Here is a 13584-nt window from a genome sequence, read left to right as displayed (position 1 = left end):
AAGAAAAAATAATAAAAGAAAACAAATCTCTCTCTCTTCTTCCTCTTCATTTCCGTTCAACACTTCCATTTCCTCTCTTCTCCTTTCTCAATTCTTCTTTACTTTTATTTAGTAAATTTTAACCGTATTTTTTTATCCAGTTTGATCTTATAGTGTAACATAGCACCACTATTCTGTCAAATGAGTGATAGGAATGCAACTAGAAAAAATTAAACCTTGAGGATTCATGTAATACGCACATATGAGACAAATACACGTGAAAATTAAAAAAAAAAAAATATCTACCCTTGAATACATATTTTAAAATAAAAATGTTAGTTATCGTTTATTCTTTTTTCCTGTTATCATGTAATTTTTATATTTTTTAACGCATTGCTTATTGTATTATATATTAATTTAGATTTATTTTTTACATAATTTCGAGATAGAATTATATGCTTTTTATTATTCGCCTACCCTTGAATGTATATAAAAAAATCTTTCAAAATTTATAATTCTTTTGTTGTATTCACATGATTGTAACACGTTAATTTTGTTTATTTTTTACTTCTTTATTGTGATTTTCATTTATTGTAACTATTAAATTATACAACTTTCACTTTAACTATTTTTTTTTTTTTTGCAATATCCATGCATCGCATGGGTGATCCACTAGTTTACATTATGCATTGTTGAGGCAGATCTAGAGGCATAATACAAGACCAAACAGACAAGTCACCGGGAAAACAAACCGAGACACTCCAATACTGTATTGTTTACAACCAGAGGCCCCATGACATTAAATCTCACTACAGTATAATGAATGAAATCTACCCACCAAACACAAGAAGATAATATGCATAATCTGGAATGATTTGCACAAGAAAAGCTATCGAGAAACTGAAAATATTGCACCAAAGAACTTGCCCCCCAGGCGCCTGTCAAAACACAATCCCTAGCAAGAAAATTACTGCTGAAGGGTGAACCTACCGCATTGTTATCCTCTCCTTCGTTCAAGACCCCTTCTCTCTTTCAAAATCATTGAAGTTGAGTTCTTGGCTAAGTGCATGCAGCAAGTACGCATCAAATAGAAAATTTCATAAATAAACCACCAATAACCAGATTACAAGCAATCAGCAGCTTGCTTGCAATCTCATTAGAAAGCAAACATAACATAGGAAGAAGCTCTTACAATAGATTTGAGGGCTTGGATCTTGGCCTCAAATTTAAATGAAAATAATTGCTTATCATATTCAGTTCCACTCATGGGAAATATAATATAACACACCAGGGGCAAAGTTTTTAATCAAAATTATTTCTGCAAGGAACTTGCAACTGGAATGGAAAGGCACAAGGAATCCTTTTTCAAGTGAACAGCATATGAATGGTGATTCCAGTAAAGAACATCAAAGAAAAAAAAAAAAAGTCATCAAGTAAATTAATAAAACCAAAACAAGCAAGGCCAATCAAGCATTATTGATGCCAGGGAGTAGGTAGCAGAATAGCTCGTGCTGAAGAATCAAGGCAATTGAAACACGAATGCACAACAAAGAAAGAAGAAAGCAGATACCATTTCTCCCAACAAAAGCAAAACTCACCACTGGTATAGAAACAAAAAGCATATTGGGTATTTTGATGATTTAGTAAGCATGCCTTCTGCGGATTGTGTAGCTTAAGAAACCTGCAGAGGTTACTTTTGCAAAGCTGCTAGCAACAGATTCAGGAGTCAGAGTCAAAATGTTGCTTTAGCTAGTCAAAACGAGCAATGATGGACGACAGATCAACCAAATTAGACAAAGAAAATGGTTTGTAAACCATATGGCATTTCTTTGTATGATTTAACGTTAAAACTAAGAAAAATGAAAATTTGACAAACTAATAACCAGCTGTAGGCACCGTTATAGCCACGGATGATTTGACGCCAGATGATGATGAGGCATATACAAGCTATGAATGGTAAACCTGTATATGCTCTATCTGTTTCTTTACCATATAAGCGGGCATTATGACAGTGCTCCTTTTCAACTTAAAATATTATGCATCCATTTCCTGAAGAATAAAATACGTAATCAATTACCCATCTGAAAGAGAGCATGTTTATGAAAAGAAAGCTAGAAGAGAACAAGAGGAAGTTAGGAAAGAAGATACATAGAAGAGCTAGCAAGAGAACACAAGAAAGTTAGGAAAGAAGATACACAGAGGAAAACAACAAATATAATAATTACCCAAGGTTATTTTCACGATAAGGAACATCATTTGCAGGAAAATATGACAAATTAACACTATGGTTACCCTAATTTACAGGCTAAATGTCCTTCATAGCAACTCCATGACAATAATACAGAATAATTTTGCCTCTGATCCAGGAATATACCATGAAAACTTCTCCATAAATTAATGTGACAATGTTAACTGTGTATCTGTTTATTTATAAGCACAACATCTGCAAGGCATTTCTACCCCATGAATTAGCAAGCACCCTTTCACAGAAATCACCTATCAAAAAGTGTGATGAATTTTTTTTCTTTTTCTTTTTTTTGGTTTGCCGGGGGGGGGGGGGGGGCGCTCAAGGGGATAATAGAAGCATTCATGCATGTGAACTAAACTCACCAAAATTTTCACCAACTTTCATTAGAAGTAAGCAGGGGTAAGGGCAAGGAAACTAGTTGTTTCAAAACCACTAGTGTAGGGGATGTGAACTAATTTATCTATAAGGATCTTTGACCAGAAGACAGTGAATTACAAATTCCAAGAAAGTCAAATGTTCTACAAGATAAAACCAGCTAGATCAAATTTCTTGGAGTCAGTTATCCAATCAGATCGGTACTCATGTCACAGGGCAAACAACACTCAAGAACATCTACAAAAGAAAGAAAAAATCATCCGTGTCAGATTGCAAAAGGCACAATTTGAAGAACCAAAACACTTACCAATTTAACACTGCTCCCCAAAGCCAAATCCTCAACTGAACGTTCTGATAGGCAGTTTGCATGAACAATAGGTCCCTCGGCAGCACTATCCTTTGAGGCTCCTACCATAGCATCTCCCATGGGTATAGTCATGTAGACAGCTCCTTTGAACATCCATTCAGCCCTTTCATGACTGTAAAAATCTTCAAAAAGCTCACCACACAAAATGCATGCGCATTGACTTTCATCTGCAGGAACCATATCCATGCCCTTCTCCATTCCCTTGCCAGATGTTTCCAACACAGTGGATTCAATTCCTGATGGAATTCCAGCCTTTCCACCTACCCAATCAGCTGAGTTTGCATACCATGTTCTTGAAGCCTTGTGTAGATCGGTCACTTCAGGATTTCTCAATGCATGCCATTCCATGTGACTCTGAAGTTGATCTTGAAGTTTAAGTCGAAGGCAACAAGTGCTGCACTGATGAGGAAGGTCATCAAGTAGTTCAGTGATGACAGCTGGATGTTGCTGACGAATTACATCAGGTTTAAACTCAATACCAATAAGAGTTTTTACAGCCTCTGAGGTCAATTGAGATATGGCAACAGAGCCCCCAGCAACAGGTTTGGAAAGCTCATCTCTATTGGATGAAACTGTGGTGGTCGAGGTAACTGGAACTGAAGAAACAGATACTGTAGCAGTTGAAACAATGCTTGCTTTCTGTTTATGGGGTTGATTAGGCATTGGCTGAGACAAAGACGTAGGTAGCTCTTTCTGTGATGCAGAAATTAATCCCTTTGCAACCAAAGAACTGATCAGACTAGACACGGGATTGGTGACGGCATCTGTCACATTTGAAGCTTGTGTCGACGCACTACCCACGAGCAAGGAAGGAGGACAACTAAGTGGCAGGGGTGGTTGCTCTACCTCTCTTTCAAGGAGAGTTGTGGAGGCTGATTTACTGTCATGGGAAGGAAGACTTTTACGGGATCCTGATGCTACTCGGGAACCTGAAGATGTAAATTGAGCAGGTGGAGGGCCACTCGGTAAAGGAGGCGGCATGAAAGACTTTGATGACATTTTCCCAGAATTCTGAAAACTCAACTTTGGTAGGCTGCCACTAACAGAATTGGCACTGAGTATTCCACTTTCCACTATGGAAGCCAACAAAGTACTTGTGTTTGATGATTGCCCAGAAGTTTCTGCAGGAGGAGGATTTGCGGGATCTGATGAAGGATTCTCATGGGCTGATGCATTTCCAGAAACTACAGCCTGAGGAAATAGCAATTTATGGGATTTGTCAGAAGGTTCAGACATTATGGAGTCTGGTGGAAGGTGTTGCAGAAAAGGAGAGCGCAGCTTTACATCAGCAGAGGGCATCACAGGAGGAGTACGTAAATTCTGGGGTTGTTTCTGTGAGTTTGCTGGACGAATTTTTCCAAGATGCAGAGACATGGAGTCCTGAGAAAATTGATTGTGAGGCCTCATGTTTGACGGTCCTGAAAATTGTGATTTTTGTAATTCTGGACGAGGAAGGAATTGAGTTCGCAGATGGTCTTGATCAATCAAGCTCTCCAATCCTTGGTGGGGATGGTGCCCTGGCAAAGATGAGGGTAAAGCAGCTCCGACAGAATGTTGTTGCCCCATCAATCCAGTGGAACCTGACACTGGATTTGTTGACAACCCAAAACTTGAGGGTCCAATACTTGATGGCCCTGCTTGTGACTGGAAAGACACCCTGGATAGAGAATTTGCACTTGTCGACAACCCACTGAAAGAACTAGGAAAGCCTTCTGAATGGCCTGAAATAATTCTATCAGAGCCTGAATGGCTCTCCCCATCTGTTGAATGCTTTTCTGGAGTCCATAATGATGACATCTGATGCCCAAAAATTGCTTGATCTTTCTGTTCCTTGGAAAGTTCATCAGTTGACGCTTCTCTTTCAACTCTTGACCCAATATCATATATGCTTCGTTGTTTCCAGAGATGGTTCTCACTGCCCTGTACATGGGACACGTAAATCATTCAATAATAAATGGCATACTACTACAACCAAAGCTAAGTGAAATTAACCAAATAAATCAAACTAAATGATCAATATATTCATTTAAGAAACCAATCACACAAACATTCATGAAAGCAGGTGTGCATTACTGCAATTGCCAGACCAATAATATCTTGAGATAAGGGCAAGATCAAATTGTTAATGAAAGGACCATACCACATCCTAGACACTTATCACTTTGCATCATGCAAATTACCTAGATAACTACTCCAGTTAAAAGGACCACACAATATTCTTAACAATTCTACACAATGGCACCTAAGCGACGTACAAGCACATATATAATAAGGCAAGCAATTCAAATTCAGAGACAAGAAATAACAACTATCCCTATGGTGCTCATACGGCACCATAAAGGAGTGCATGAAGAAAACAGGAGAGGAACAGTCCACAAGAGTCCCAGTTACCATGTCAACTATGGCAAGATGCACATCAATCCCATAAATCAATAGTAGTGTCTCTGAAAGAAAGGGATTGAATGGTTCAAGTGACAAGCAGTTTGAAACTTCGGAAGGATGCATGCTCACATACTTGGTCCAACATTACCACTTGTAGGTGAGAATTCAAGGAGTTAATCTTTGTCTAATAATTAGTAAACAATACTAAACAAGATGTTTCTGAAAGTTGAATCATTTCATGTTTCATACCAGATAATTTTCCAAACAGCAGGTGTGTTCATCATTTGAGAATTTAATATCCATTCTTGATAACTTACCAATCTTTCAGAACCATCAGGGGTCAAATAGTCTTTCCTAGAGCTACTGATTGCACCATGATCACTTGATCTGGAGTTCATATCATCCCACATATACTCCTCTTCATCAGAGTTCTTCCAGCTCTGATTCACCCCACTATTGCTTCTGCTGGGAATGTCCTTTTTTGGTTGTTGATGATGCACATCAATATTCGTCATTCTAGAGGCTGAATAACTTGGAAACCCATGCTTTACATCAAAACCGTTCCTTTGTCCAGATATTGTCTCTGCCGCACTAGAACCAGCTCCATACCAAGGCTTGTTAAATGCTTGCTCCTTAACCTGCTCATCAGCTCTTTCTGTTCCAAAGCCCGGATGTGAAAGATCAGAACTCAATTCATAGTCTCCATATGACGCACCAATGTTCTTCTCACGAGCAGACTCCTTAGGTACATCCCTATGAGGACGTTGAGCATCCTGCAAAGCTCACAATGTTACGATACAATCAGATGGGATACTAAAGAACATAAAACCCAACAAATCAATTGCCTTACATGCATCTTAAGAGGAGGATCCACCCATGGCCTCCCAGAACTAATAAAAGCTTCCTTTTCTGGTCTCTCTACGTCCTCAGGTGAGTTCGCCATTGTCCCACTACTGTCATTAGCCACTCCTTTTGCCTTCAAGAAGAAAAGTCAAGTGAACAAACATAAAGAAAATTCTAGATAACACATTCAAAATACTTGTAAATTACCAAAGGAATCTATCCTAAGTAGAGAAAAGTGACAGATTATGCAGGTGTGTGCTTCAGCAATTGTGCCCCATACTGTTTGGATGCTAAACAAAGCAACGGTCCATCAATTATCCAATGAAAGACTGGGATTTACCCAGTGTTCTAAAAATCGGCCTAGACGGCCCCTGGCCGCCGCGATTTTGGCCTATTCGGCCTCCTTAGGTGCCGGCCCGGCTAATCGGCCAGGGCGGCTGCCTAGCCCCATGAATCGCCTTGGCCGCTTGTTCTCTCTGTTGCGGCGCCTAAGAAAATTTAGGGTTTTTTCCCCTTTACCCATTCTCTCTCTCGTCTCGCCGTCGCTGCGTGCTCTCTCTGTTACTGTCGTCGCCGACCGTCTCTCATCACTTTCTCTTTGTGTCTCAGCCTCTCTTGTTGCACGACACCGCCGCCTCTTGTGGACAATGAACTCGTCGTCGTCGCTTGCTCCCTCTAGTTGCAGTCGCCATCGACGTTGCATTCGCCACTTGCAAAAGATTTGCTCTCTCTCTGAGTCTCAACCTTTGCTCTCTCTCTGTTGCGACGTTGCCATCGCCTCTTGTGGCTTGTGGCCTAATCCCCTTTATATATGCAATATATATATATAATATAATAATTATATTAATATATAGGTATATCATATATATGTGTTTATAACTTTATATATATATAAATAGAGATAGATTTATATATATATAATCTCTATATATATAATTTATTTATATATATGAATATATATGTATGTATGTGTATTGAGAATAATATAAATTTTATTTAAATAATTTTTTTATATACCGCCTAGCGCGTTTTAGAATACTGGATTTACCAGATCACCTATCACACACTGAAGGTGACCCTGAATATTGTAACCCTTGAAAAAAGTACTTAATTTTACCATGATTAATAGCCTCCTCTCTTGTGTTTTTTACTCATGTAAGAATATTGGCAGAAGCTCTCCGCACTACCAGAATAGAAAAAAAAGGAGGGAATAGTTTATTTTAAGATTTAAAGACTTAGAAACTCGCATTTCATTAGTATGACGCTATTTTCGCACATTAACAATAATACACGTAACTAGTTCTTCTGGTAAACCATAATTTTTCAGATGTGAGAAATGTGAATTTGTTGCTGCCAAACAAAATGCACTAGAAGGGCGCATCCAGAACAAGAAAGCAGGAGGCAAGTAGCAAGTAGGTAGCATAAGTAACCCATGGACAAGAAGCACAAGATTAAAGGAAAAAGGACAATAGATGAAGATCACCAAGCAAACCCTCCCACTCATCTGCCCCCCCACCAAAAAAAGAGGAAGAAGAAGAAAAAGGGGTGCAGGAATGAAAAGGCTACCAATAAAATTAGCTTAGGGATTATAGTTTCGAAAAGACGGGATATAGATGAAACTTTAGGACTACCGCCACGACCCATGAATACTATTTTTTGGTGTAAATGAAAAACAAGAGCAGAATCTTCGTAGAAGAGGAGAGTTGATCATTAAAATAATTCAGGAAATGGTGCTATACATGTAAGTCTTGTATTGTAACCCCCCCCCCCCCCGAGCTCTCCACATCACCTCCCTCCCGCTCTGCACATGCAGTGGGAGGACAGTAAGAAAATTCTCCTGACATTGAGTCAAGATACAGAACTTCAGATATTTGGTTACGGTTCTATGCCCTCCAACCTCATATGCTAATCTGAAAGTACCCATGGCTCTAGCAATATAAACAAGAATATTCATTCAAGCAGCATACATGGAATGCAAGAATTTCCACCATGCACATCAGCACATGTGTCTTTGTGTGCGTGCCTACTCAAAACTAGAAAATTTACCATCCAATATATGCCATTAACCTTGTGACATGATCATAATATGCTAAGAAAGAGATACCCACTTAAAGATACTATTATGACATCAAGAATCAACAAAGAAGCATCTGAATAAATTCTAAGAAATTATGGTGCTGTAGTGACAAGATAAACATTACTATCCAGTTATACCTTGAGTATGACTGAGATTGGGAATCCTACATTTCCCCACCATATTTGAATCTAGAGTAAACAAATTTCAGATGTGCATCCAGACAATTTCTGTTTTAAAGATACTGAACATCAGCTGTACAAACCAAAAATGTCCATAATACTCAAACAGCAAAAGAAAAAATGTCCATAACACACTGACCCCATTTATTCCACTAGCTAAAGTTAGGGCATTTTCAGCAAAGCTTCAAGTCTCCCTATTCAAAACCGTAAGAAAACAGTCCATACAAACTAAATTATATTAGTTCTTCTAATTCTCATACATGCATTGTAAAACATGATTGTTCGGAATGGAAATTATGAAATTCCAGAAAATTTCTTCAGATGCAGACCATAAAATGTGTTAAATTACATCAATTCTGTAATAGATTGGAAACTACCATGAGACATGCTAAAGTTCTCAATGTAGACACACACATTTTTCTTACTGGTATAGTGATATTGCAATCTTTTTTTAGTTAAATCTATTATTTTTTAATCTCTTATTTCTTGGATAATTCAAACTCCTATAAACTTCTAAGGTAACTTTACAGGCTACTTTTTTTATTGGAACTTAGACCATTGATACAGCCAATATAAAGGCATAACAACACAATAAAGAAGGATTCAGGAAATGCATTTACCCTGCTTGACTGTTGAAGACGTTGTCTTGCCTCTAAATACTTTGGATTTACATGAATGCTGTGTGCAGGACGTTGAGGCTGTGAATCAGGCCTAGATGTTGCAGGCCCAGAGGATGAACCATTGATGGCAGGAGGAAAACCAAGTTCTTTCTCAATCATCTGAAGGGACTGAGGAGGGAAGACTCCTTTCCAAGTTCCAAAAAGATGCCGCATCCCAGGATGTGTAGAAGAGTCAACCTGTCTATATGCCTTGCAGAATACCTAAAACACAAAAGAGGGGGAAAGGGAGCTATCAGTAGAAAAGTCAACCTGTCCATACATCTTGCAGAACCCAAAAGGATTCCTTAAGAAAGAGGAAACTATGAACGGACATAAGTGGTATAGGAGACAATTTATGAGTCAATTAACACGCAAATAAGAGAGACAGACAATTAATACATAAATAAGAGAGACAGACAGAGGCAGAAGCCATTGTGCAAGATGTATGGACATAGATAAAGCCATTGTGCAAGCTGTAGGAGGCAATTTATGATCATTATCTCTGACATTTTCCATTTCCATAGATAAAGCAAGGTATAGGATGATTATTATCTAGTGAGTCTGAAAGTCCCTCCAGATATAGGCAAAGTGGACAACAAAAAACCAAAATCGTCATTTATCTGGAAGAGTAATGCAGTGATGAGAAACTACATGTACAATAATTTCTTACCTCAGGTAATCTGGCAGCAAAGTATTTTATGTAATCCCTCCCAATATTCTTCACAATGCTGTCTAAAAGATAAAGTGAAGGAAGCTTTTGCTCACTTGGAACCTGTAAATATTTTTTAGGGTTAGATAGCAAGCTATGACTTAATCTACAAACAACTCATAACACAACCCACCATTCTCTGAAGTCTTAGGGTGCCAACAAAAACGCAATGAAAAGCACAAGTGATTACTACTATCCATGATTTGAAACACTAAGATGATTTGAAGATCATGCATTGAGGTCCTTTCAGTAGGCCATATCACAAGTAAGATGATCTGCAATGCTAACTCAAATCCTCAAAAATTGACCCAATGGTAGGCTGCCTATATCCTCCTACCAACATCAAATAGAAGACCATTTTCTCCATCCAGATGAAAATCATTCAGTTTATTCTGTCTACATAGAACTGCTGTGCTACTATGACAATGTTTAATTAGTGTATATTCTCAAAAAGAAACAAACATTTAGATGCCTTCATCAATAGAAAGAGCTTGGCCCCTATTACAACCAGCTACATTACATAATATTGGTAAGGCCCATGCAATCTCATCTCTTTCTCTCTTACCTCCTTATGCACCACCTGAAAGCATCATTACATAGCAGGAAAAAATACAGCATCATTATTCACAGCATCTAACTTTAGTAACCATGTTTCAGCACTTCTGCAAGCACTGAATCCTTATGATGACATTAGGGGACAGTCTAGAGGAGAGAAAAAGAAGGCAGCCACTAAAAAAAAAAAAATTAAAGTATGGGCAGTTTAGATGGTGCTGATTCAACTTCTAACAGCCACATAAAGGCAAATATATTTGGAAACTAACTAGAGCACAAACTAATTGCTCAATTCTGGTACCCATGCACACAAGCTTGAAGATACAAATGCATTATCCTCATTAATGAGGAGGATAAGCAAACCAAAAAACAGAACAGAGAAAAGCTGCTTTCATGCTCAATTGAACACACAAGATTGTAACATATCCTTGCGTACATTAGTTTGTAACAGTAACATTGCATAACTCGATCAACATCATCTCCTCTCTGGAAAGGTAGCTCATTTAGAAAAACTGATAAATACATGTGGTGCATCAGGTGCAATATTCAGGCCATCCATTGCCAACCAAATAGAGATCAGCAAAGGTAAAGAGCTATAACTGGAAAATTAAGATGAAATGGAGCTTTTCTCTAATCCTCGGATGAGATAGAGCTTACTGCTATCCAAAAGAATACACCCTTACATAAGTAAAACCAATTGCTTTACAGAGAGATCGAAAAGATGGCACATATTCCAGAGGAGGGCTTTGTGAGAAGTTCGTCAAACCTCCCAGAACATGTTAGAAAACAAATGACCTGTGAAGCTCAATTATCCCATTGCTTATGTAGCAAATAGTTTGAGTTCAGCATTCTTGCCATGCCCTTAGAAAGTGGTAAAGGATGAAGAATTACTTGGTCCTGGGTAGCACAAAGCCACAACTTGCTGGATTCATAAGCATTCCATGTTCTCAAGAAGCATAAACTCAACAAATAGCACAAGAAACCACAAAGAATCCATTAAGACCACTTCTATTTACAAATTAACTCCTCCTGTTTTCCTATTTCAGCTAAATCAAACCTAATACCTACAAAAGAAAACCCACAAGAAAAAGTATACATTTTCCTTTATCTTAGCTGATTTTCCTTGCACTTCAACCAACATGTCACTGAATTTAACATACAACAGCTTACACAGTGTAAATCCAGAATCACCTCGAGAATATTAGCGCAGACTGTGCCCGCAATGGCCTTGGCAGCGTACAAGTTCTCCCCGGCGATGATCGTCAAGTTAGTAATGATGGGCTTCGAATTGAAAGTCAGCTCCGCAAGGGCGGTCTTGTACTGACTGACAAGCTCTTGGTGTTGTTGATGTTGCTGCTGGTAAGGCCCTCGCATTGAATCGCTACTCTCCGAGTCCCTATCTCTGTCGTTGGATCGATATCTTGTGGGCATCGAACCGGACCCCAAAGGAGCAGGCTTCTGTGCGAAAAGCCGCGCGTTTGAATTTCTATCGATGGCGGCCTCTTCGGCCAATCTCGGCTTCTTCGGTCCCGGTTCTCTCGATCTATCATATGGTCTACGAGAACTCTCCATTTCCATCGACGCAACACCAAAAAAATAAAAATCACAAAATTGGGAACCCTAATCCTAGACCGGTGTTACTCCTTCCAACGTAACAATCCTCGAACTTCAAAAATTATAAAAGAAAAAAAAAGAGATTCACAATACGAATTTCATATCTTTTACAATTTGAACTTCAATTGAGAAAGTTGTACAAATCAGGAAGCTTAATCCAAATCTACATATATACATCCAGAGAAAAAGAAATATACAAGAACTTGAGCCTTTGACTGGAGATTCCGATCTTGCAGGGGGGATTCTCTGTATGGATCCAAGACGAAGCCATGAAGCTCTTCGGCATCGAGCGAGATAGGGTTTGCACTGATCAGTCCATTTATATATTATGTTCTATGTTATCGGTCTCTGTCGATTTCATATATATCTTGACGTAATTACATAACAACCCCCTAATATGAGTTATATCAATTTAGAATCTGAATTGGCGTATACCGTAACCCTTTTTAAAGTGTGAGCTGGCATAATCACACTCGTTATTATTCACACTATTATATTATAAATAATTTATTTTTTATTTTAAAATTTATGTTTACCTTAACAATACTTTCTATTTTACTCTTGACTGGATATCATATTTTATTTAGTTATTAATAAACTTTAACTCTAATTTTATTTACCTTACTTATAATTTTTATTACTATAAAAATTTAGTATTTATTTTCTAATTTAATAATAAATATTATTCCGTTATTATGACTATTCGTCTTCTTTAACTGCGGGTCTTTTCTTTTTCGTTGGATTCAATCCTTAATTCAATAGCCGTCCTCAAAGCTAACGACAAATTAGCTGGAATGTGTTTCGTCGTGTCCGTCTTCTTTAAAGGAATTTCGTACTTTCACGGTATCAATTACAACTACGATAATAATCACGATAGTAATAGTTGTGACGATGACTATTATGAAAAAAGATAACAAGGATTGCAATGGACAACAACAATAGGTAAAAGCGACAAAAGTTTTGGACTTCGATATTTGAATTACTAGCAAAATTAACAATGACAAGTTACTTCGAAATAGCTTATTCTATCACCTTTGCTAAAATTTTGACTTAGCAAGGGAAGCGGTGGAAACAATCTAAATTGGAAGAATGTTTGATTTAACCTCTAAGATAGTTTGGTTGGGCTTTTTCATAGAAAGGAAAAAAAGTTTGATAGTATTTTATGTTTTTTAAAATTTTAAATATTTAGTAATTTAAGTTAATAAAAATATTTAGACAAAACATATTTTAAACTAACAATTTTATATATGTATTTGAAAAAATAAAAGTTTAAATCTATTGAAAAATTATCAATGAAGACATACTTCAACTTTAAATAAATAAATTTATATAAAAATTGTTTTCAAGAATGAATTTAATAAATAATATTTATAAATTTATATTAAATAATTAAATGGACTTTTAATAATAATTTTGATTTTAACAATAAAGGACATATAATACTATTGCGTGATTAAATAATAATATTTAAAAATACATGTTGAATAATGAGTTTGACTCTTCAAAATATTAAATAATAATTAAACCTAACAAAGATATAATAAGAAATACAATAACAACACCAAAGATCACAAGAAGAAATCACAATAGTAACAATGAT

At 37.2% G+C, this 13584-nt stretch overlaps 1 protein-coding gene across 1 annotated transcript; it reads right to left on the bottom strand.

Moving 5' to 3' along the window:
- Positions 1 to 1587: 1587 nt before the first annotated feature.
- On the bottom strand, positions 1588 to 12310 carry LOC127790246 (polyadenylation and cleavage factor homolog 4). The gene is made up of 7 exons (XM_052319592.1): positions 11562 to 12310; positions 9780 to 9881; positions 9071 to 9331; positions 6202 to 6327; positions 5669 to 6124; positions 2910 to 4889; positions 1588 to 2028 (listed from the first exon to the last, which is right to left on the bottom strand). Exons 1-7 carry the CDS (start codon positions 11946 to 11948, stop codon positions 2014 to 2016), a joined length of 3327 nt encoding a protein of 1108 aa, XP_052175552.1. The 5' UTR covers positions 11949 to 12310; the 3' UTR covers positions 1588 to 2013.
- Between the last annotated feature and the right edge of the window lie 1274 nt (positions 12311 to 13584).

Source organism: Diospyros lotus, chromosome 14 (assembly GCF_014633365.1).
Source record: "Diospyros lotus cultivar Yz01 chromosome 14, ASM1463336v1, whole genome shotgun sequence".
NCBI lineage: Eukaryota > Viridiplantae > Streptophyta > Magnoliopsida > Ericales > Ebenaceae > Diospyros > Diospyros lotus.
The sequence above is the reverse complement of the archived record's forward strand: the minus strand, read 5'-3'. Positions and strand labels throughout refer to the sequence as shown.

Coding starts and splice junctions, on each gene's coding strand:
- LOC127790246 (XM_052319592.1), bottom strand. CDS start 11,948: ATGGAAATGGAGAGTTCTCGTAGACCATATGATAGATCGAGAGAACCG. Junction 9,882..11,561: donor TCTGCGCTAATATTCTCGAG/GTGATTCTGGAT, acceptor AAATATTTACAG/GTTCCAAGTGAGCAAAAGCT. Junction 4,890..5,668: donor CTGATGGTTCTGAAAGATTG/GTAAGTTATCAA, acceptor TCCCATGTACAG/GGCAGTGAGAACCATCTCTG.